Genomic DNA, 22,444 nt, shown 5'->3' on the forward strand with positions numbered 1-22,444 from the left:
GCGAAGTCATATTTTCTCTCTCACTAAAGTTGGCAATGAATTATGATAGATTCTTATAGTTTAGTTTGTGTATTTTCATATTCATTTACATCTATACATGTAGATACCAAACAATGAACATAATATAATATGAATATATCCGACTTTATTATGGATAGGATATGGCAAAATCCCTGAATTTAGTATCCTATCTTATCCAATCATATCCTAGCTAGAAATCCCGACGACTAAACGTAGCCTTAGAGTTCTGTACTAAAAGCTAGTTATTTTGTTGGACGGTCCCAAAGGCAAATTAGTTTTAACTATGAAAGGACGTGACCAATTTGCCGCCCATGATCCTAAAATTATCATCTCTACACCCTTAGTGAGCTTGATCATACAAATGATTTCAGAGATATCTTCCCGCCGTCTCGCGATCTCTGTTTAATCTTCCACTGTCGTTATAGGTCTAATGGATGCTTACGAATAACTGAATTGTTTGCAGAATTGGGAGCACCTAAATCCCAGATTCATGCTTATACAAGTTAGACACTTCACTCGATTCTTATGGGAATGATCACGTTTGATGGGCTACCGGGTTGTGTTCGACCGCAGAAGGCTAGTTCTGAGACTCTCTGTGCTCTTCGGTCCCCCGATTGACTAAACTTTGCAGTCCTCCGATCTAGTGAGCCAAGTTGACAGAATTATTGATTTCCGACCTCTAACGCAGGCTACGACACTGAGGATCCCACCAAACTCCCCGAGAAGCCACAGAACGAGACAAACCTGGACATGACGATGACCGATTATCAGGATTCACATACATCATCATCATCATCATCATCATCTCAATACGGCCATAAAGAACTATTTCGCTTAGGCTACCTTCTCATGTTGCTTCTGCTCTGTGTCCCAGCCGTTTTGGGTCCACTATCCACAGAACAATCAGCCCACGCCCGATCAGTCAAGAATAGGTCTAAAGGACTCAGTTTGATTTAGGCATGGAGATGAACATGCTTGAGAGTCATGTAAAGCAAAACATAGGCAAGCAAGCACAAAATGAAGTCTGCAACAGTCGATTTTAGGAGTCCACCAGCAGCAAAATATGGCAGTAATCTCTCAGTTCAAACAAATTCCTGCTTCATAGCCATCATTGTTGGATTCAAGAAGAAATCACCATCATAATTCACTAATTCCATTGAGATCGTGCATACAAATTCATGCAAGGGAACGATCAAATTAGATTTCTAAAACTAAGAAAACTCTTTTAAGTTCTTGTTAATCATTAGGGGAGTTGCTTGTTTGGAGTTCAGCTCTCAAGATCATCTAGTCTTTAGTCTTTTGCTTTTAGTCAAGACTTCCAAAAGCCTTCCCCTTTTTGCAGAGCTGAGACTTCGAAAGTACTCCCAAAAGCCCTTCTCTTTTTTGCAGAACTGACCTAAAACTCTATAGGACTCAATCAAGAGTGCAGGATATCGCACAGCAAAGTAAGCGTCCAAACCTTCGGGAACCGATCCAAAGGTCTTCTGCCAGAAACATCAAAGCAACAGATATGAGCTTTGTATGCATGCTGCTGCAGACCAAGAGAGAGAATGGGAGAGCGAGAGAGTACCTTAACTCGTTTCGGAGCTTTCTTGTGGTGGCTAAAATTGTCTCTCACCGCTTGCAATAAATCTCTGACACGTGTACCATCGTAGGCTCCATATCTACGTAGGTTGTCCATAACTCTAGCCTCTATTTTGCCGTCCCAACTCTCACCAAAAACAGTTGGCGCAGTTTTCTCCAATTCTTGCAAAAGACGTGAATTGGGTGCCCCAGCTTCCAATTCTACTCTATTGCAGATATCACGAAGAAAGGACAGTCTCTTCTCTGAACTCCAAAAAAATGGATGGTCAAGCACCTTTGATGCCTGTGGCCTGCCAGTAGCTAAAACCAATTAAACTATTAACCGTAAATGCTCAAAGAAATCAGCTACAAGGCCGAGATGGGACTGACTTTCTGAGTTCAAAATCCATCAAACAGCACAATGAAAATGGTAGTGATGCAAAGTAAAGATGACAGCACTCACCTCAATTTAGGATCCGCATTTAGCAAACGCAAAATCAGATCATGGGCTTCTGGTATAAATTCCACCGAGGACAAGTCCATTGTGTTGTCCTCAATATTAGCGTCACGTTCTAGACGCTCGCCAAAAGGATGTCTTCCACGAGCTATGCAAAAGAAAAGGACACATCCTAAACTAAACACGTCTATCGCGGGTGATACGCACCCATCATGTCGAAACAGTTCAGGCACCAGCCATACTGAGGATCCACAAACTGCAGAACAGACATGAAAGATCCAAGAAAGAGCCATCATCATTGCGCATATATAGATAGATGTGATAGATTCACCGGTCAATGAAGAGAGACAAGGCATTAAACCTCTACAAACTTTAACACTGCAAAAAAAGCAATGCAGAGCAACCTAACCTCCAACATAACGTATTCCTTAAAAGGAGAGATTGGTCTAACAAGAGTTTTTTAGTCAGTATAGAATAAAATTATGCACGGACAAATCTTGAGGAAAAGAAGATTAAGATTATGCACAGATAAATCTTGAGGAAAAGAAGTCTGGACGAAGTTGTCATGAGCACTTGCTGGGGAAGCGATATATTCTCTGGCGCTTAATAATGCCGACATCAGATAGCTTAGCAACTAAAGCGGTCCCAGTGATCAAGATATTTCGAGGCTTTAAATCCCGACGGACTATACCCACGGTCATGCAAATGGCTAAGTCCCAATACCACTTCCCTGTATCACGGTACAGAGTAGTCACCATTACTTAAAACAACACTACCAAAAAGTATCTTGGCCTAACACACTAAAGAGACCTAGTAAGGATGCAGGACATATTTACTGGAGAAACAAAACTGTTATAGTTCTTCAGGTAAACTCTACAGGAAAAAACCCGGTATCAGGAATCAAAAAGAGAGAAGACAAACCGATTCTACCAAAATAGGAAAACCAATGTTTTCATCACAAGGCAATTCACAATACCTAACTAATAATTTGGCTTTGATGGCGTCATTGAACTTTAACCTGTTTCAAAACCCTCCCCACGACGTTGATTGCATTAGGCTAAACCAAAGTGAAAGTAGTGACCTGTGAATATATGAGATGCTTTGGAGTCAGCTCACTACAACTACAACTACGATAGATACCACAGTTAGCATGTCAAGAACATAAAAGTTACCTCATAAGATTCAGCAACAAAGGCGAGGGATGACGATCAATCCACAAATTAACACCCTCCATCCTTGCCCTAACACGCGCTATAGAAACAGGTGGTGGATCACCAGGATAGATAGATCCATCGGAAGGGGCTGAAAATGCTTGCATCAAATCAGACAAGCTGCAAGCACAGGACTCTTGAGCAAGAAACATGAAGTCCTCGTCATAATTCAATCACCAATACCGAACAATATTCGGATGTCGCTCATCTCGTGCATATGAGTAATCTCGTTGAAGGCAACAGTGCGACGAGCTCGGACTAATCGCTTCACCGCACAAGGCATATCATGAAAGAAGCCCAGGAAGAATGTGCTCCCATCACTTCCCCTACCGAATACTGTCCTTGTAACCCGGAGCTCACCACAGCAAGTCCCTCCAAACGCACCACCAGGAAGAACGAAACCCTCAGCAAATCCGTCGGCCATATTATGCCGAGGGCTTAAAGTCGCCGGAGCTCCGTCGGTGTCGCGCTCCGAATGGTCGCGGTATGTCGAGCAGATGGCCAAGGGGAGAGGGCGGGAGAGGGGTTTAGGTTTAAAAGTACGATTTTCCATCGTGTTTCCCCAGTACGACGATCTCCTCACCTGACATACGTCGTCGTTTGACGACAATCGATATCCACCCTTCATAGTAATGAGGATTCAACGGCCAGGATGCTTGCTTGAGAGGGGCACATGGATATGCAGCATGGCGATGATCTCCCGGTAATTACGTTTCAATATACTGCCCGAGAACACAACTCGATCTTTTGCAAAAAAAAAAAAAACCAAAAAATATTGAGTAAAAACATTTAATTTGCACTCAAATTTCTACCTTTTCCATAATAAATGTAACTTAGTTGAAATCAGGCTGCCGATTTCATGTTAATATGACTTCTTTTCTTTAAGCATTTTATATGTTTTCAAACTTATCAAGCCGGACCACGGTGATTTTCCTAATTGAATAATAGGTTACATGCTATTTTTATGTCATTTTAAATAATTGACATCCGAAGCGAAGGCCGCCTCATCCTCATCCTGTTCATATGGCAATAAGGGAATGCACCTAACAGTCGCAAGTATTTTCTAATTAGGGAATCTATGAGATTAACGCTGCTCCGTTAACAAGTTTAACCACCACCAAAACGTTACAAAACTTCCCCATATGTTTACGTCTTCTCTTGGCCAAGGAGTCCCCGCCTAGACAGCCCCCATATGGCAAGAGTCGAAGACCAGTCGAGCTTTAAAAATGGTGACGAGTTCCATCCTTTTCCTTAAAAAACATGTGACAAGGCCAGTCCCCCAACTCTTAAGAGCTTGTCGTCGGCCACGAACAAGGGAGGCAAATTAAGGGTTCACTAGGTGTACTCAATCCGGAATTTTACCCGTTAATTAAGCGTCTTCAAGCTCCCACGGAAAGGTTTGACTAATCGATCACGGACGATGTAGCAAGGAAAGTTGCTGCTTGCCATTGAACTGCCGAAATATGAAGTTCTCCTATGAAGAACATCGACAAGAGCACAGATAAAAGCGTTTCATCGCATAAGTCAAAAGTTTACCATCCCAAATTAACATCTCTAGTTTTGATCTGATTAAACTATAGACAGGTGACACGCTAACCACGTAACCGATGATTGATTAGTCCTAAGCCATATGGATTCGCACCTCGTCATAGAATTGATTGAATTGACGTATCGAGCCGCGCGTGGAATTCTTTCCAACTCGAAGAGCACGGACCCGACATGACTTGTTTAATTTTACATGAAATCGATATAGCTTCGGCCGGTTTTGTATCCTGTTGACGTGGTTTCTCTCAGGATCTTGCAGAAACCTTCCAATCTAGCCACAGTGAAAGTTGACACTTGAGTCGTTTGGTGTTCCTTCGATCAGCCTCTACACACTAACACCACAACGAATTGGACTAGGGGATGTGAGAAGCATTGCTCAAGTCATGCCTCCATGAAGTGGCTACATTATTATTGCGTGCTTAACATGAGCGAGCAGCGCTATCTTTCGCATCCATTCTATTTCGCTAACTCGACATCTAATTCACTACACAACACAGAGTAAACCACGCGATACTACAATTCAAAGGGGGTTTTTAAGCAAAAGCAGAGCGGTAATGGTAACTACACTACTCTAGGTTACTCACATGAGGCTACACACTATCTTAAGAATATTATACAGCTTTTTCATGAGCACTCACTGACGATGTCCTTCGGGCAGAGGAACCACGTTGTAGAAGGGTACGTTCCTTTGAGGCATGGCCCCGTCTTCTTCGTCGTCGTCGAACTCTAACAAGTAACTGATCAACCGAAAAAACAAGCACAAAATGGATGTCAGATAAACAAACAATTTCCTTAAATCACCAGTGATAGCAAACGTTACAATCGTCTTATATTCTTGCCTAGAAAATTCGCCCTAAATCAATTAGCAGGAGTCTCTGCATTTTAGAGAGTGCATGCTTATCTACCACTCGATATCACAGAAAACTGGGGATGGACGGGGGAAGGATTATCAAACTGAATCAATGTAATACTTCGATTCACACAGTTTTGGCCAAATTCTTGTCAATAACTTGGAACTTCCCCCCAAGATAAAAGATAGGAAGGAAGGTACTTACTCCTCTGTCTTTCTCTGGATGTTTGAAGAGCAGCAAAGCACCAGCAACATGGACAAGAAAATTAGCACTCAGCCTAACTTCATAAACAAGTGCAACCAAAAAAAAAGGAAAAGAAAATCACCTTTCTGGAGTTCACGACTGTTGCTTTGTATAGTGCAGTTGTCCCAGGATAAACAGCCAAAACATGACTACCCGAAGGGAAATCTTGAGCACCAGAGGGATCATTTTGCTTTGGGAAAGGAATAATGTGAGACACCGGGACCTTGTATTTCCTGTAATTCACATTAACAATTCATAAGAGACAATTCACAGGGGAAAATTCCAACACCGGAAAGCATTTGAAGAAAACATAAGCAAATGAGGCCATCTTAGCCAATTAAAATTAGTTAATACTTTCAATAACCCCACTATCATATTTACTTTACCGTCAGACGTAGCACAGGCTAAAAGGTAAAGTCAGTTTATTGAGAAAAAACTCAACGCTACCACCAAAGTCTTGAGAAGGAATGACAGGAGATTTGGCATGGCACCATCTGGTAGGGATAAATGCCTATTACCACTCTATCACTTATAGCAATGTCACGACTGACTTAAAAATACTACCTTTGACCTCCACTTTCTTCGTCGTCACCTGGCTCCTCATCTAATACTTCGAACCTGTACAGATAAATTAAGAGTTAGGGAAAATTAAAAGGAGAAATAGAGCATTGATATTATCTAACTAAAGGGTGCAAATGGTATTCCACCGAACACCAAGCAAGACATTTCCGACAACCTCCATCTGAAATTTAAACAGAGCAAGCTCTTCCGGAACAGTTGATTATTAGTTTGAACAAAATCCAAAATGGCTAAATTTATCTAAAAAGGGACCTTGAACTGAGCTTATTATTCCCTAAGAAGCCCAAAACTCTAGCACACTCCAGGCCAGCAGGATTGATAGTAGCGTGGGAATAAGGAAACGCGAGTTCCCCTTCACCATATCAACTAAAATAGAGTAACTACTTTTAATCAGATTACTTGATTCTCCTTCAAAAGTTGCATTAAGATGCCAAGTAGCTGCAGGTGAAATCATTGAGTAAACTCTATTGTAGTCCGAAAATTTGATGAAAATCAGTTTAGGAAAACTAACAGAATGGGAATATTAGTATGTAACTCGAACTTAAAATAATCGTGATTATGCCCACATAATTAGTGAGTTTAAGGGTGTTCCTCTATGGCTATCTCAAGGTGGAAAATGCAGTTATTCAGCATGAAGTAAAATCATATGCACATGTATGTGAATGGTGCACCTGTCACCTGATGAGAAACATGGATCAGCAATGAACATCGAGAAAATTTAAATACACATCTAATATCTGGTCATATCACCATCATATGCACATGTATGTGAATGGCACACCCGTCGCCTGAAGAGAAACTATGGTTCAGCAGTGAATATTGAGAATTAACGTATCGCCATCACTTGACGGTTAACTAACATTGATAAAAGCAGGAAGCAACTTTTTTCATCCCCCTGAAATTGAACAAACTAAAGACGCTTGGCAAATTCAACATGCACAGTATGTAAGAAACTACGTTCTCATGCTACTATCGAGGCTCAGAGACAAGGAAAATCTCTCTGCCAAACGATAGAAACATAACTGCTTCAAGGAGCATGACTGCTAGCAGTGCTGCTGCTCAAGGAAAGGAATATAACCAAATCGAGGTTCATATGCTATTTGCACTTAAACATCGTGTAGACAAACACTAACCAATTAATTTTATATTAGAGAACACACTTAAGAAAAAGAGATGAACCACAGTCTGTTCTGTCATAATAAATCTCTTTCAAATAAATGAGTATCTGCAGTTGATGACCTTGAATGAGCATTGTACGTGAATGTTAAAAGATTAAATATCAGGACAAAACACAGGACAGAATACAATACCCAAATGAGTAACTTGGCTCTTGATTATAAACTTACTCTCTTGTCTCTCGGTCAAAGTTTGTCACTTTCACAATGAACCACTCATCCTTATCAGCATCTTCTGTAACCCTAGCCGCCACCTATTTATGACAAATTATCAATCACATTAGTTCGTAGGTTTAACACCCCCAAATGAAAATTTTGCAAAGACAGGACAGCAACCTCATGCCTTTTAAAGGAACAAGAATTGGAGAATTGCTACCCACCTGTTGGCCTTTCAGACTAGCAAAAACCTCAAGTTGGCTTCTCATGGAAGAAGACATCCTGGAGATTTCTGAATCATTCTTCATCCGTTTTCGCTTCTGATCATTACTATCTGCAGGTTGCACAGAGCTAACTGTGTCAACAAGAAGTCGAAACAGAAAGATTTCCCTAGCTGGCAATTTAATCAATAAAGAGTTTGTGGCAATGCATCTTGCTCATTGTCTTGTCACTCATTTGAAATATCTCACAGCAAGTAGCAACTTCGAGTGGGGTGATGTGATTTTCAGACGAGCTGCGAACTTCAGGCCAGCACATTTCACAAATTTCATGTGTAGCTCTTTAACAATAGTCGCTTGTTATCAGGCAATAAGATCCTAAATAGCAAGTAGTTTGGATACTCTGCCTCAAAGTAGGAGCACTAGCATGCTATGGAATATCAAGTATTGAATATGTAGTTAAAACATCAGTGAAAGTTAAGTTGATTCCCTTCAGTTCCAGATTGCAAAAGTTCCATAAATAGAATCAGTGATCAAAACCAAGCTTTGCTAGGGGTGGGGTCGGTTGGTTAAAAAGAACTTTCCTGGCTAGTGTTCTCTACCATACATATGTCAAATTCAAGAAGGTTGGTTGGTTAGATAAATTTTCTGGATTTCATATCCAGATCTCTCCTCATCTAACCAGCATCAAAGTCCTCACCGCGATGAATGGTGGACAACAGACACTGATTGTCACTGATTAAGTTAGCAACATTTATACGTATAAGAACAAGATGGCAATGAAACAGTCTGGATGAGTTGAAGCAGCTGACTCGCATACTTGTCTGAAGGGTTGCTTCCCAATCATAGAAACTCACTCGAGAAACTTTAAATGGTTGAATTTGGATAGATAAGTCATTAACTCGACAGGAGACGCATCAATAGGTTAATATACCATGTCCACTTTTTGGTGAAATAGATACGAATTCTACGTGTAAGGTAAGAAGCATAACCACAAGCACTTTCAAAAGCAGATTTTCCTAAGCAAAGACTACAACTTGTTCAGATAACAAAAACCTATTTTCCTTCGTGGTTGCCCAGGAGGTCCAGATAGTAGCAGAGTATCCAGTTGATTCAGCATCACGGTAGAAGCCCTGCAGCCATCATATACGGATGAGGAAGTGAAATGATCTCATTGATCTGATGAAAATTTCCATGTCATGTGGACTGGTTAAGTGCCATTGTGCAAGTAAACATGTTATAAGATGTGGCTTAAAGAAACTCATCATGACAGAATTAACCAAGAGAGAACCATACGTCACTTCAGCTTCTGAAAGTTCTTTAGCATGAGTATACAAGTGCTTCAACTTTGACAGCGAGGTATCACCCAGCTTCTCAACCACCTCAGGGGCTGTATCACCATGCAGAAGATAAAGTCATGGCATTGAAACAGAGTAAATTAGGACGGGTGACAAACAAATCAAATCACCGTGTCGCCACAAAAGGCATTTGATCAAAACAGCTTCTACTTTCTCGCCTCTCTGATCATCCTGGAAGGATACCTAGTTTAGTCAAATTTTAATTCATTGAGCAGTAAAGCTTTTGCCATTTCGATTCTACCTCTAAATTCCAACTTGTAAAAAGTGCACGAAAAGTTAAGTGCCTTAGGTTAAAAGCTTACTAACTGTTCTAAATCCTACATTATGAGACTATGATAAATTAAACAAAAAATCAACACCATAGGATGTCATCAGCCTGGGCACGAGTGTAAGACCAACTTAAACCAAGTTGCTATTTCCTCTACAATCTCAGCTAGACTCAGCTAGATTTTCCTGGAATCATTTCAGCTTGCTGATGCCGCTTCTTCCCAACTGAATCAAACGATTCTTGATAATAACCTCAACTCCCATCTTCAGAGACCACGAGATGGCCAGATTTCGCGATCATTCAACGACAATCAGACAAGCGACACAAACAACCAATTGAAGATTCACATTCCACTCAATCACTTACACACGTCAAGGTTTCCAGTTCTACCACCCTTTTAAAAAGTTCACTTAATCAACCCGCTTAAACTCGGGCAAATTAGATAGGGTTGGACCCCAATATCAGCATCCACAAGCAGCATCGCCCACATTCTCAACTCCGATACTCTCTTGTTACTTCCTAACCCTCCGCGTGCTCTCCGACAAGCGATTGCAAGTTAATCCAGACAACTTACATTTCCTTCTCCCAGCTCACTTCCATAGACAAGGAAAAAAAAAAAACACACTTTTTGAAGAATTTTCAAAAAGGCAAAAATTACGGTAGCTCACCATTTGGAAAAATGGCAAACAAACGCAGCAGCAGCTCACAAAGCACTACTAACTTGGACACTCGATTCAATCAAAGATCAACACAAATCAAGCCGAAAAAAGACCCCATAACAAGCCAAAATAATAATGGGCAAATCGCATTTTTCCAGAAATTTCTCTCTTCTTCCAGAAACTTACTAGTTTGAAGCTTCTTGTGCAATTTGTTGATCTCCACGAGCACATCCTCCTGCTCCTTCTTCAACCGATCGAGCTCCCTCGAGCTCTCCAATATCCCGGCCATCGCCGTCGACGACATCGCCGTCGACGACATCGTTTCCTCTTCTTCTTTTTTTTTTTTAATTTGTTCGTCCACTACTCGAACCCCGGAAAGAAAAAAAATGGAAAAAAAGAAACGAACAAACCAGAAAAACCAAAAAAAAAAACACGACAGGATCGCGGTATTAATTACTCAATCATCAGCAGGAATTTCGCTTCCGAAATCCTTCGGTTTCAGTTCGATCGGCTTAATGGAGGAGGGTATAAAGAAAAAATCATTAATTTTGGAGAAAACAAAACTGAAAAATTCCCCGAGTTCCTTCTTCGGCGCTAGCTGACAATAATGTCAAGCCGGTGGTTTTGATGTCTGAAGAAGATGAGGATAAAAAATAAAAAAACAGAAAAATTCGTGGATTAAAAGGTCTTTCCAAGTGTCGGAGGGTAGAGCTGGCCACCGGCCCACTAAAGAACCGTTCCGAGGCCCTGATGTGGCCTAGCTGGGTAACGGGGCGCGTGCCCGGGCGAACCGTGGCCGTCGGATTCAGGGGATGATCCGTTCGAGGTAGGGTTGAGTACGGTATGGACGATTCCCATCTTAGAATCGAGAACTACTCATTAACCATCGATTTCAATAAAATGAAATTGAAAACCGCCCGTTAATTCGATGGATCCACTCGGGAATCTACTTGATCCCCGTCAAGCAAATGGAGACGGCCGAGAAGGAGAGAGGGAGGTGATGAAGGCAAGATGCGCGATCGCGTGTGTCGATGAGAATTGAGGCTATGAATTGAGAAAAGGAGATGTCGGGAACCGGATTGATCCCGCCAAGTAAATGGAGGTGATCGAGAAGGAGAGAGGGAGGTGATGAAGGGAGGAGTCGCGATCGTGAGTCGATGGGAGTTGAGGCCGTGAGTCGAGACACGAAGATGACGACAAAGACGGAGGGACCAAGTGAGAGTGAGATATTGAGAGTCTAAGACGAGAGAGGTTATAAATCGGAATGAGAGTCGAGACGAATGTGTTTCAAATTAATATTTTATTTTTTAAAAATCAAATTAAATAGTATATTATATATTTTTGGTCCGAGTAGGCCGGTAAGCGGTTCCAGAAAATCAGATCGGTACTCACAGGTTTCAATTGAAGCTCAGAATCGGATTGGTTCCGAGCAGATTTGGTCCGGTTCGGGGCGATTCTCGATTCTTTTGCACATCCCTTGTTCCGCTAAGAGTGGGACCCAGGATGGGGTTTCGCTTTGGTGCGGGGACTGACTTGTGTTACTATGGCGTGATCGCCCATCATCGTCATTGATCATCGCGTATGATAGACCGACGTGATTTATAGTGGGCCGCCGATCTTCGCCACGTGTCATGAAGAATGAGAGGCGGTGTCGGGATCCCGCGGCCATTAAACGCTTGGATTTCTTTTGGCCACCAATCGGGCGCATGGATTTTGGAAGTGTAAATCAACGGAACTTCTATTTTTGGCAAAACAGAATTTGGAAACTGACAAATAATTAATAATTATTTTCATTACAATTTATATTTCATGACCCAATAATTGCGTTCGCATTTGTGGCAATAAGTAAACGTAATTTGCGCTTTGTAGCGACCCATAAAAATGACAATCTTTACGAATACCTCGGGAAAGTTAAAATTTCTCGACAAAGAACTTGTTCAAGAAGACAAAGAACTTGTTCTAGGGATGACGAGAAATTTGCATTTGATGGGTACGTGCTCCAATAGATTGTTCAAGTGGTAAAACTGTTTGCTCTCTTCGCTCAATGTTTAACATTTTAAATTGCCGCATTTGCACATTTTCTTGGGACACCGTCGGGATCACGGACCTGCGTATCTTCAATGATCAACCGGTACATGTTGAAAAATGGAAAAGGATTAATCGGATAATCAAAAAGTCTCCAATACCTCGTTATAGAAAAGGGGTCTATAGAAAATGTTTTAGCCAATGAAAAGCTGTCTAATATCCTTTTATCAAAAAATAGAGGCGCGCTAAAAGTGGATGAGTTAAAAACAATTGGAAGAAAAATCATTAACATAGGCAACTCTATCAGACCAAGCAACTCCCCACACGACAGGTTAGGACAGGAGTAACTTCTTCCGGTCAGAGGAAAAAAAAAACCGACAAAAAGAGGACTTCCATAAAAATAAAATAAAATAAAAAGTTGTTGTCCAACTTCAATAAATGGAGTACAATCTCCTCTATAACGGCAAAAGACCAAAAAAAGAAAAAAACTCCTCTATGAATCTACACATGCATAGACATGGTGATAGGAAGAACAAGGCAAAAACAATCACATGCACAAAGACTCCTCATTTCTAGGAGAAAACGGTTCTTGATGATTGGATCTTCCATGGAGGAAATGAAGAATTCTAAAAGTATCCCTTGGCAATGGCCTCTTCTAAATCCTTGAAGTCCCAAGCGTCATCAGCAGAATATTGCCCTGGAAAAGAACAGAACAAGAATTCGTCTCTGACACGTTGGTTCACTGGGCATTTAGCAGGAGCAGGTCCACAATTGTAATCCACATTCTCTGGAAAAGGTGATTAATCTACTGATAGCATCTAGTGACATGAACGAGAAATACACAAAACATCACCAAATTGCTGCATACGGCGCGACCTTCCCCCGTGCCCGGAAGTCCAAAGTGTAGAACGAAAAACCCAACAAAAAATTGCAAGTAAGACAGTTATCGAGATAACATACCGCCTCATGCTCAACCTCTACATTACTTGGAAAAAACAATTACCATGGCTTAAATCAACATTCAAAAGAAGCTCAGAAGTGACTTTACCTATTAAGTCTCTCTTCAGAGCAGTTAAATGAGCGCAGCTGCAATTTCAAGATTCAAAAGCAGTAAACACTTTGAACACTGTTGTTCAAAAAGGAATGGTGCAAAAAATTTCATTTTCAGTTGTGATTCATCAGAGGATCGTAGAGATTAGAAAGTTGGTAAATACCTGCCGAGGTTCTTTGCAAAATCAGCGCACAAAGAACGGATGTATGTCCCTTTTGAACACGTTACCCTAAAAATCAGATTTTGTCTGCGAAGAAAGAAATAGGAAAAAGAAGGCCTGATTACATAACGTGAAACGGTATAAATACATAAACAGGTCATCTGTTGTCACTTGAGGACTTAAAGTTTTATTTTTGTCAATTGAGGACTTAAGGTCCTTAAAATACCAAAATCAAATTTTAAGCTTGCTTTTTATGAAATCTAGGTATCGGAAATCCCATGTGGATCCCGCGTTGAACATTTGATCATTCGCCATGCGTCATTTCTGATGTCTGATTTGCACGAACGGTGAACTTGAGACCTGATTGTGGTTATTTCGAACTTTTAAGTCCTCAATCAACCAACAGCCATAACCTTAAGTCTAATTTCTGTACTTATCCCAACTTAAAACCATAGAAGTCAATGCATTTCCCCAGAAAATAATGTTCAAAGACTGAAAGGCTATTACTGAAAACCTCTCTGGAACACTAGAATCAATAAGATGATATTTCTGATGAGAGGAGTGGTGAAAATCGTCATATTGGAGCACTATGACTCCCATTCCACACACAGTTTCAAGCCATTTCAGCCTTACATCAGAAAAGACATCCTTCAGTGCGAGAAAGAAGAAGCCCAGGTAGCAGATATACAATTTCAATCAGAGATGTCTATGTGTAGAGAGTAATTGCTCAACTTTTTTGTGAACATCAATCTTAAAATGTATGATCACAATGTTCATCTTCACTAATCTTTAAGCTTAACAAAGAATGAGCTTCCAGCCTTCCATTAACTACTTCTCCCATTCTTGAAGACAATGTAAATTCGACAAAGGTTTAGACATTTAGTTGATCTTAGTGGCGCACTTTCTTCCTTTCAGGATAACATTGTAAAAGTGCCGTTGATTGCCATCTTAGAAAAAGCTCGGTTAATTCACACACTACACTGGCCAAATAAAAAGATTTGCATGAGACACAAAATTAGCACGATTTCTAGCTTTCTTTTTTCACATTTAATAATGGACATCAAGATGCTAAATGCACAAGAAAGTTAGGCATATCCAAAGTGTGTTCAAATTTCAAGACAATAAGTGGAGTTGCTTCAATAAAAAAAGAAAGAGAAAAACCTGTCCTCCAGGCTGCGCTCAATGTCAAATTTGAGTATTGAAATCCTTCTTGGTGAAAGTTCAACAGTTTCTCCTCTCCTTGCTTTCTCGTACATTTTTTCTCCACCAACCTATGCAGAACAAAAACAGTAAAACAATTTCAGCAAAATGCCAGTGCCATACACTTAATAGAATGCATAGGATATATCAAATATTAATTATATTGTCATCTACCACAATGGTCACGTTAGGGTACTACTGTTATCAAAGACTGCACCATAAGAGTTCTGGACATCAATGAATATGCCCAATGCATGTTTAAACAAAAGCACCATTAATCATCCATGTACTAGATCCAAAGAGATGATAGTTAATTGTTCACTTACTTTTATGGCCGAAAACATTGGTGGGACTTGCCAGATCTCTCCAAGAAAGGACGCCGCAGTTCTCTTTATATCTCCATCCTTGATGTGCTCCCAAGGTTCACGCTGGATGATCTAACAAAGGAGGTGACCAGCTTCAGTGTTAGTTGTATAACATTACCATCAACCACTTAAAAAAAGGATGAGGACAAAAGGATGGCAGTCATAAAAGAGGCTTTTCCCCACATTCCGAAACACCCCCACTAAGTACGACAACGAAGTAAGACAAAACAAAAAAATCATTGTACTCATTAGAGGCACTTATTTGTGTATTCTTAAACATGAGTATAGTACATAAACACTAAAGTGACAGGTCCTTGTTAGAGAGAATATTCATACTGGCGAATCAGCGTCCAAAGTTGATGTGGCCTCTCCTAAACGGAAAACCCCGCTATAACCCTTTACCATACCCTGATATCTGCAACAACCATGTTTGTAAAGTTCCAACCAAGTTTTCTCATTGCAATTTACCATGAAAAGATTCACTTACAATCATATATACAATCAACTAAAGGACCATAAAAATCTCTCTCTAAAAAGGCTAAACAGAAGAAGGTTCATATCTTACGTTTCCACTAGCTTGGTAGCTTTACCCACACATACAATTAACAATCCAGTTGCCATAGGATCAAGAGTACCAGCATGCCCAACCTATAACAGAAATAGAAGAGTAAGAAGGAAAAGCACGCTAATCTTCCAGGAAGCACCAAGATGGAACATCAGTAACAAGTGGGCACCTTTTTTACTTTGACCAGACGTCGAAGCTTCCCACAAACTGTGAATGAAGTCCAACCTGTATTGCAATGAAAAATCGTAAGATTGAATATTTATAGGTACTAAAGGGTAGTTATCTTGCACTTGATGTGAAAATGACTCCAGATACTTTGTAAACTCCAAGATGTGCCGAATCGACACAAACACAATGTGCAACAACCATAGTATATAAACAAATGAATCCAGAAAAAAAATCGTCTCACAGAGCTAATACTTCTTCATATTTAGTTAGAATACTTCTTCATAAGCGCATACAGATTACAAGCAGCAGGAATTCCTTATCCAAATAAAAGGAGTAAACTATAGCCCAGCACAAATAATAGGAAGAATGCAGGGCAAACAAAGTACGTCAGTAAACAAAAATAAAGTCCCTTCATTATCTAAGGAGAGAGGCCACAAGCCCACAATCAGCCAATGTAACATCTTGAACTTTATACATCTCTACCCGCTATTTCACATGTCTTCTCTTGCTATTGCATGGGCGCAAGCACCCAAGAATCTTTCGAGAATGGCTCAAGGACTTGATTGACACCCCATCCATTTTAAGTTTGCACATAAACGAAAGAGGATGCTTGCTGCTACATCAAACCGGTAAACAAAATAAAATGAGCCACTTCAGAGTTCAGCCATCCCTGGATACTAAATGTGCACCTATCAGTCCATGCTCTCACGAAAATTAAACCAAAATCTCATTTAGGTTACCATGTCAAGTTAGTCTCTGAAACGGTAGGGGCACAGGTTTCACTCGCACTTTTAGACATTCAATTCAGTTAATTAGTTAACGACCCACCTTTGGGTTTGTTTATCAAAACCACTGTTCCATAAGGCCCGTCCCATCTTGGAGGAAGCTCAGTACTCCTAGTCAAAACATAAGGCTCGCCATCACTCACCACATTTTTCTCACCGGGGACTTTCTTCAAACACTTGAAGAACTCCTCAACCTTCTTCTCCATCACATCCTTCTTCCCAGCGTCCCTCGTCAAATCATCGCCATCCTTCTTCTCCTCCTCAAAGAACACCAACCTCTTATCCTCCATTTTTTCCTTACCCTCATTCACCCTCCTCTTATCCTTCTTCCCTTTGGCTTCCGCATTTCCCTTCGACCCAGCACTCTCTCCAGGCTCGACGAACGCCTTATCGAGGCAATGTTCGGGGAAATACTTCTTCTCCAGCTGATACACCATCTTGTAATGCTTGTCCTTCTCCCAAGGATAAGCGAACGCATCGTAGAAGTACAACTCCTCCTCTCTCTTGTGCAACCTATGAAACTCCGCCACCTCAGGCTTCAACTCCACAAACCCACCCTCCGCCTCACTCCGCCGCCTCTCGTCCTCAGAATCAGACCCGTACATCCTCTTCAACCTCTTGCTGTAATACTTCCTCTTGGACTTGTCCATCTCGGAATTTGCCTCCGGCGAGAGCTTCCGGTCCGCCCAGTCGTCAAACCCGAGCTCGACGTCGGGCTTTTCGGAGGCGTCCGTCTCGGGGGCGCAGCTCTCGTCGCCGGGCCTGCCGAGCCGGGGGCGAGTCCTGGCGAGCGAGGACTGAGTTGGGCGGTTGACGATGAGGTCGTACTGGAGAGGGTAGGGGGTGGAGGTGGTGGAGAAGAAATGGGGCAGCGCGGAGGGAAACGAGGACGACGAGGAAGACGAGAGAGCGAGAACGGCCGTGTTGGGGATACAGAGAGAGGGCGGAGAGGGGGTAGGAGACACGATTGGGCGGAGGAAGATGAGGGATTTGTGGGTGAGAGAGAGCGATTTCGCCATGGCTGAACAGTGCTGCGATGCAGGAGGTTCGTTCAAGATTCAAGCCAAGCCCGCGAAGGGTTTTTTAGCATGGCGAAGGAGGAGGAGGAGGACCGAGACGGTGTGTACCGTCCACCTCCGCCGCCTGCTTTTGAACTTGGTTCGAATGGAAGTCGAAACTCCTCCCTCCTGGAGGAGATGGACAGAACCAGTCGACGAGACTTCTCCTGGGCCTGATCTGACGGAACTGGAGATCTTGGACCCCAACTCCATTACCCAGCCCACGCCAGACCCAGATGAATTTCGGCGAACCAGGGACATACCCGACCACATACCATGATGTAACGACCCGACGGTCTAGTGGGTCCCGCGCTCTCGAGACACCGCGAGCGAATGCGACACGTGGCTACGCTACGGAATCCCAGGTGGGCGATTGGGACGACACCCAAGAGCCGAGCCACAACAATTTAATGTCTAGATCCTCCAACCCTCCCTCCCTCCCTCCCTCCCTCCCTCTCTAAGTTCGTACTTTAGGTTACACATCATTCCAATCTTCATAATAAACAAACAAACAAACCCTTCATGCATTTTCTGTCGATTTATACGACCCAAGTGCCTGCAATTCGCGTGTGCCGGACTTTCGTCGTACGGTGCGATGCACCGCGAACGGTTGCGCCGTCCATTCGGTTGATGGGGATCGAATTATTTTCGGCCAAGTGCTTCTCGGCATTGAAATAATTTGGCATTCTCGAAATTATTGAGTGTTTGTTCAGCCGTGAGTTTTTTGGCTTGTCCCGTTGCGCAAAGGAAAAAGAAATGAATTTCGTGAAAACTACTTTCTTGTATGCAAAAGGCGAAATAACACGAATGATCTTTGAAATTTGGCTCAATGTACGGTGACATCCATAAAATTTTTAATTTATTCAATGTGGCCGTTGAACTTCAATATAATATGCGATGTCATGCTCGAATTTTCGACTTGTTCAGTTTAGTGTGGTCCGTGTACTTTCGGTTCATGTTCAATTTAGTTTATGGATCGTATGAAAAATAATCAATGCTGTCCTTAAACTTGAATAAATAGTAAAATGACATTTGAATATTTTCGCACGACCTAGGAACTAGATTGAAAATTTATTAGAAGCTCGGTAATCACTTTGAATAGATTAAAAGTCCAAATAACAACATTATATGTTGGGCTAAAGTTTAGATAAACAAGTTAAAAATACAGAGACCCATTTATGTAATTATCTTTATATAAAAAGCCATCCTCGACTTATCTATAATGAACGAATGTCGGAAATATCCGACATGACATCGATCAATCTACTTTCGGACGGCTTATGCTTGATCGGCTTCGTAATTAACACGTTAATTCGACCTTTTTTGTCTTTTTCTTTTTTTGCCTTCTCACTTTGAATAAAACTGTGGACCACGTAACAAGAGAACATATTCGATTTCGTTCATTTTCTCTTATGGAAAGGTGCTTTCATTTTATTTTATTGCAAAAAGTGATGGTACAAATCACCGTGAATTTGGGAGATTCCGCGATTCTCTTTCACACGTGCCTCTCGATGTCATGCCGCATCGGGGCGTGAAATAACTTTGACCAGAGACACGTGTGCCAAAGCCATCAGTAACCAAAGGTATCTACATATTTTTGACCAAAAGACAGGTCATAAACACGACGTTAAAAAAAAATAGGCAAATAAAAAGCGTTTTCCTATGTTTATCTTCAGATAAGTGTCCTATCCTGTCGTGCCATGACTTTTAACTGAGAATCCTTTCAATTACGATTTGAGATAGCATAGTCACCGGACACAAGATACCTTCAAATTTCCAGAATTCTCATGTCACGCTTCGATAAATTAAAAAAAAAAAAAAAAAAAACCCAACTTCAATATTCGCCGTCCCCTTTATAAATAATCGCTCGTCATGAGAAAAATCAAAGAAAAATTTCCCAAAATGGATATGAAAATTCGTAAACCGAAGACATCACCAAAAAAAAAAAAAGAGAGAGAGAGGAGAACAAATTCACAGCAGCAACCAAAAAAATTGGTGATATTTTTATCCAATTCTTTATTATTATTATTATTTGTGTTTGTTTATGTCTTCTTCTTGTTTTCGTGTTTGTGAATTTGTGAAGCACTTGGCATCGAAGCATAAGAGAATATGCTTTCCGCCTTCGTTTCCCACCACAAGAATTTTCTAGGAAGTTGCTCCGAACGTCGACGAATCGTTCCAGTTCCAAATCTCAAGTGGGACGTGGACAAGCAGCTATAGCTATCGTAGCCCGCACACAATCCTTCCACTTAGAAAACGTCGTATCTACCAAAAAAAAAAAAAAAACAACCACGTCAGACAAGAAAGGCTATTTCCTAATTCGTGGAAAGTTGCATTTTTGTCGTTCTGTCAGACCCGCCACGTTCTCATCGAATTTGGATGACGAATACGTCGGCACAAATGGAAGGTCGGTCGATGATGCATAGGTATCGGCCTAACAGATTTTCGATATCTTAGGACTTGTATGATTACATTCTTTGAAAAATATTTTTATTTCGAAAGTGTTTTCGAAATACTTTCGAAACGGAAACGCGTATGATTGAAAGATGTTTCAAAAGTGTTCCAAAAAAAGAAACACTTTTGAAGCCAAAAAAGAAACAAAGAAAAAATTATTTCTGAATTTTAAAACACTTTTTAAAATATAACTCGAGGGCAAGCTCGTGCAAGTCGCCACCGCCCACCATCGTCGGCGAGGAGCTGAAATGGTCACCGGCCACCCGCCGTCGTCGGTTGCGGATCATTCCTTTTGGTGAAAAAAGTATTTTTTTTTTTTTTTGTATTTGCCAAACGCGTTTCTATTCCCGGAAATCGTAGCCGGGAACGTAAACACAAAAAAATATTTCTGTTCCAAATATGTTCTTAGGAACAGAGACGTTACCATATGCAACTTTAACCTCCGTTTATTTCGTTCTTCTAATCGATATAAAAGATCATTTTTTTAAATATTTATCTCTTGTGAAACGAACTAGCCATAGATTAAAAAAAATACCGTGATTTATTATTCGGCACACAATACCCAAAAGAGAAAAGACATTATATGTTAAAATATTTAAGTGTCGAACAAGGTTATGGATTAAAAATTTGAGAGCGACATTTTGTGAGATGTTCTGAATTAAGATCTTTTTGAGTTCATTATTCGCATTCCTTACGATATTAGTTTCTTTCATGAAAAATCAGTGATGTAAAAAATATTTTTCTAAAGGCGGTCGCTTCTTTCGCTTGGGATAATTATTAAATGAAAATTATTTTCATTATCGACAGATATTTATGTCTCAATATTCTTGTTAACAATAAAAATATTATTGGTGCGTTTATTTTCATGAGCGGTACTGACGATATTTTTTAGAGAAATATTTTTCAAATCGATCGTTTTTTGCAAAATGAACGGAGCCATAGTCTCGAGTCAAAGTCTAACCCGCGATAGTTTAAATATCTGGGAAAATTATCAAAAAAAAAGTTCTAAACATATTATATTTGTGCATATTCGGTCCTAAATTACTTTTTGCATGTCAATTCAATTTTAAATTTTTTGTATTTATATCGGTTCGTCCATTTCGATTAATTTAATCGATCGGCGTTGACGTGAGTGCTGACCGGCATTAAATTTCTCGACGTAGCTTGTCCGTACATGCGAAAGCAAAAAATTAGCCAAAACATATGGAAGCGGCTGAGGACGTCGAGTGGCTTAGATCCTTAAAAACCATCACATCAGGAGAATCGGATGCATTAGAAAATAAAAATAACGACAAAAGATATATATTTTTTTTTTGGTAAGGTGACAAAAGATATTCGTGTCTCATTAAAATAAAAAAATCAAATGAAATTGAAAATTGAATTTTCAGAGTTGCTTCTGTTTGGTCCGTGTGGACTTATGTCCAAACTCCAAAAGTGAAGATTCCCCCGCGCCACGTGTGGACTATCGAAGCACATCTCTCGCTTTGCAAATCGAAATAAAACATATATAAATTATGTTAAATTAATCGCGCTCGATATTGAAATTACGTGTGAAATGGGAACAAGAGAAGAACAATTCTCTGCCTTTCCAGGGATTTTTTCTTAGCTGCGAAGACTAAGAATAATATTCTCCTCCCTGGAAACCTTTACCTGATTTAGTTTATTTAATTCTCTCAAAACGGGCGGTGTCTGCTTGGGCCCGTTTATCGATGGACAGGAATTGTATGTTTTTTTATATACACGCGGTCTCTTTCCTCTTGAAGATAAGCGATTTCAGTTTCCTTGTAGGTTGTGAAACCTGCCCGTCACAACCGATTCCTCATCTTTTGAAACTTGAAATTTATTGCACACCTCGAAACTCGCGGCGATCAATGAGTGGGACTTGTGCACTGCTCACGTGGCAGCACTTGTGTATCTAATGTCTTCTTTAATCAATGCAAAGTTTTCCCCCTTTTTTTCAATTTAAGAAAATGGTATTTTTGTTTTATAATCCCAAGCTTGAAAAAGCGATTTTTGGATTTCTTTTCCCACTTTTAATTTATTTATTTATTCCATTTCTTTTGCCCCTTTTTTCCCTCCATGAAAAAAAAAAAGGAGAAGGAGGAGCTTGAAAAGGCGACATTGCAAGCTCGGTACTTTACAAAACAAATTCTGTTTTCATGTTATTTTTCCGATTATTGAAAAAGCAAGGACGCTTCGACCAAAAAAAAAAAAAATTTGCAAAGACGCTTTTTTGTACGAAGTTTGGAGTTGGGACGAGACGGTCCAGACCGGACCAACGAAAGGGGAGTGGTCCTGACCTGGTCAAG

The 22,444-nt window shown here is 40.7% G+C and overlaps 3 protein-coding genes across 6 annotated transcripts; all 3 read right to left on the reverse strand.

Moving 5' to 3' along the window:
* Window positions 1–1,032: 1,032 nt before the first annotated feature.
* On the reverse strand, window positions 1,033–3,701 carry LOC115741214 (serine/threonine-protein kinase/endoribonuclease IRE1a-like). 2 transcript variants are annotated; one of them, XM_048284687.1, is made up of 6 exons: window positions 3,214–3,701; window positions 2,870–3,122; window positions 2,619–2,771; window positions 2,048–2,297; window positions 1,592–1,895; window positions 1,033–1,505 (listed from the first exon to the last, which is right to left on the reverse strand). In XM_048284687.1, the coding sequence occupies exons 3-6, from the start codon at window positions 2,740–2,742 to the stop codon at window positions 1,302–1,304; spliced, it is 882 nt and encodes a 293-aa protein (XP_048140644.1). In that variant the 5' UTR covers window positions 2,743–2,771; window positions 2,870–3,122; window positions 3,214–3,701; the 3' UTR covers window positions 1,033–1,301. The 2 variants fall into 2 exon arrangements, with proteins under 2 accessions (XP_048140644.1, XP_030530856.1); XM_030674996.1 differs by lacking the exon at window positions 2,870–3,122 and having other exon boundaries at window positions 3,524–3,701.
* A 1,482-nt stretch (window positions 3,702–5,183) lies between these two features.
* LOC115741217 (SAGA-associated factor 29 homolog A) lies at window positions 5,184–11,141 on the reverse strand. 2 transcript variants are annotated; one of them, XM_048284163.1, is made up of 9 exons: window positions 10,491–11,141; window positions 9,238–9,409; window positions 9,076–9,152; window positions 8,026–8,135; window positions 7,817–7,899; window positions 6,456–6,509; window positions 5,974–6,124; window positions 5,853–5,866; window positions 5,184–5,534 (listed from the first exon to the last, which is right to left on the reverse strand). In XM_048284163.1, the coding sequence occupies exons 1-9, from the start codon at window positions 10,621–10,623 to the stop codon at window positions 5,432–5,434; spliced, it is 897 nt and encodes a 298-aa protein (XP_048140120.1). In that variant the 5' UTR covers window positions 10,624–11,141; the 3' UTR covers window positions 5,184–5,431. The 2 variants fall into 2 exon arrangements, with proteins under 2 accessions (XP_048140120.1, XP_030530861.1); XM_030675001.2 differs by having other exon boundaries at window positions 9,316–9,409; window positions 10,491–11,136.
* Window positions 11,142–12,750: 1,609 nt separating this feature from the next.
* Window positions 12,751–17,888, reverse strand: LOC115741209. Of its 2 annotated transcripts, XM_030674981.2 has the most exons (9): window positions 16,667–17,884; window positions 15,840–15,895; window positions 15,671–15,753; window positions 15,442–15,520; window positions 15,067–15,177; window positions 14,702–14,811; window positions 13,544–13,627; window positions 13,378–13,415; window positions 12,753–13,026 (listed from the first exon to the last, which is right to left on the reverse strand). In XM_030674981.2, the coding sequence occupies exons 1-9, from the start codon at window positions 17,640–17,642 to the stop codon at window positions 12,956–12,958; spliced, it is 1,608 nt and encodes a 535-aa protein (XP_030530841.1). In that variant the 5' UTR covers window positions 17,643–17,884; the 3' UTR covers window positions 12,753–12,955. The 2 variants fall into 2 exon arrangements, with proteins under 2 accessions (XP_030530843.1, XP_030530841.1); XM_030674983.2 differs by lacking the exons at window positions 15,442–15,520; window positions 15,671–15,753 and having other exon boundaries at window positions 12,751–13,026; window positions 16,667–17,888.
* Between the last annotated feature and the right edge of the window lie 4,556 nt (window positions 17,889–22,444).

This window comes from Rhodamnia argentea, chromosome 8, assembly GCF_020921035.1.
Source record: "Rhodamnia argentea isolate NSW1041297 chromosome 8, ASM2092103v1, whole genome shotgun sequence".
NCBI classification, from domain to species: Eukaryota; Viridiplantae; Streptophyta; class Magnoliopsida; order Myrtales; family Myrtaceae; genus Rhodamnia; species Rhodamnia argentea.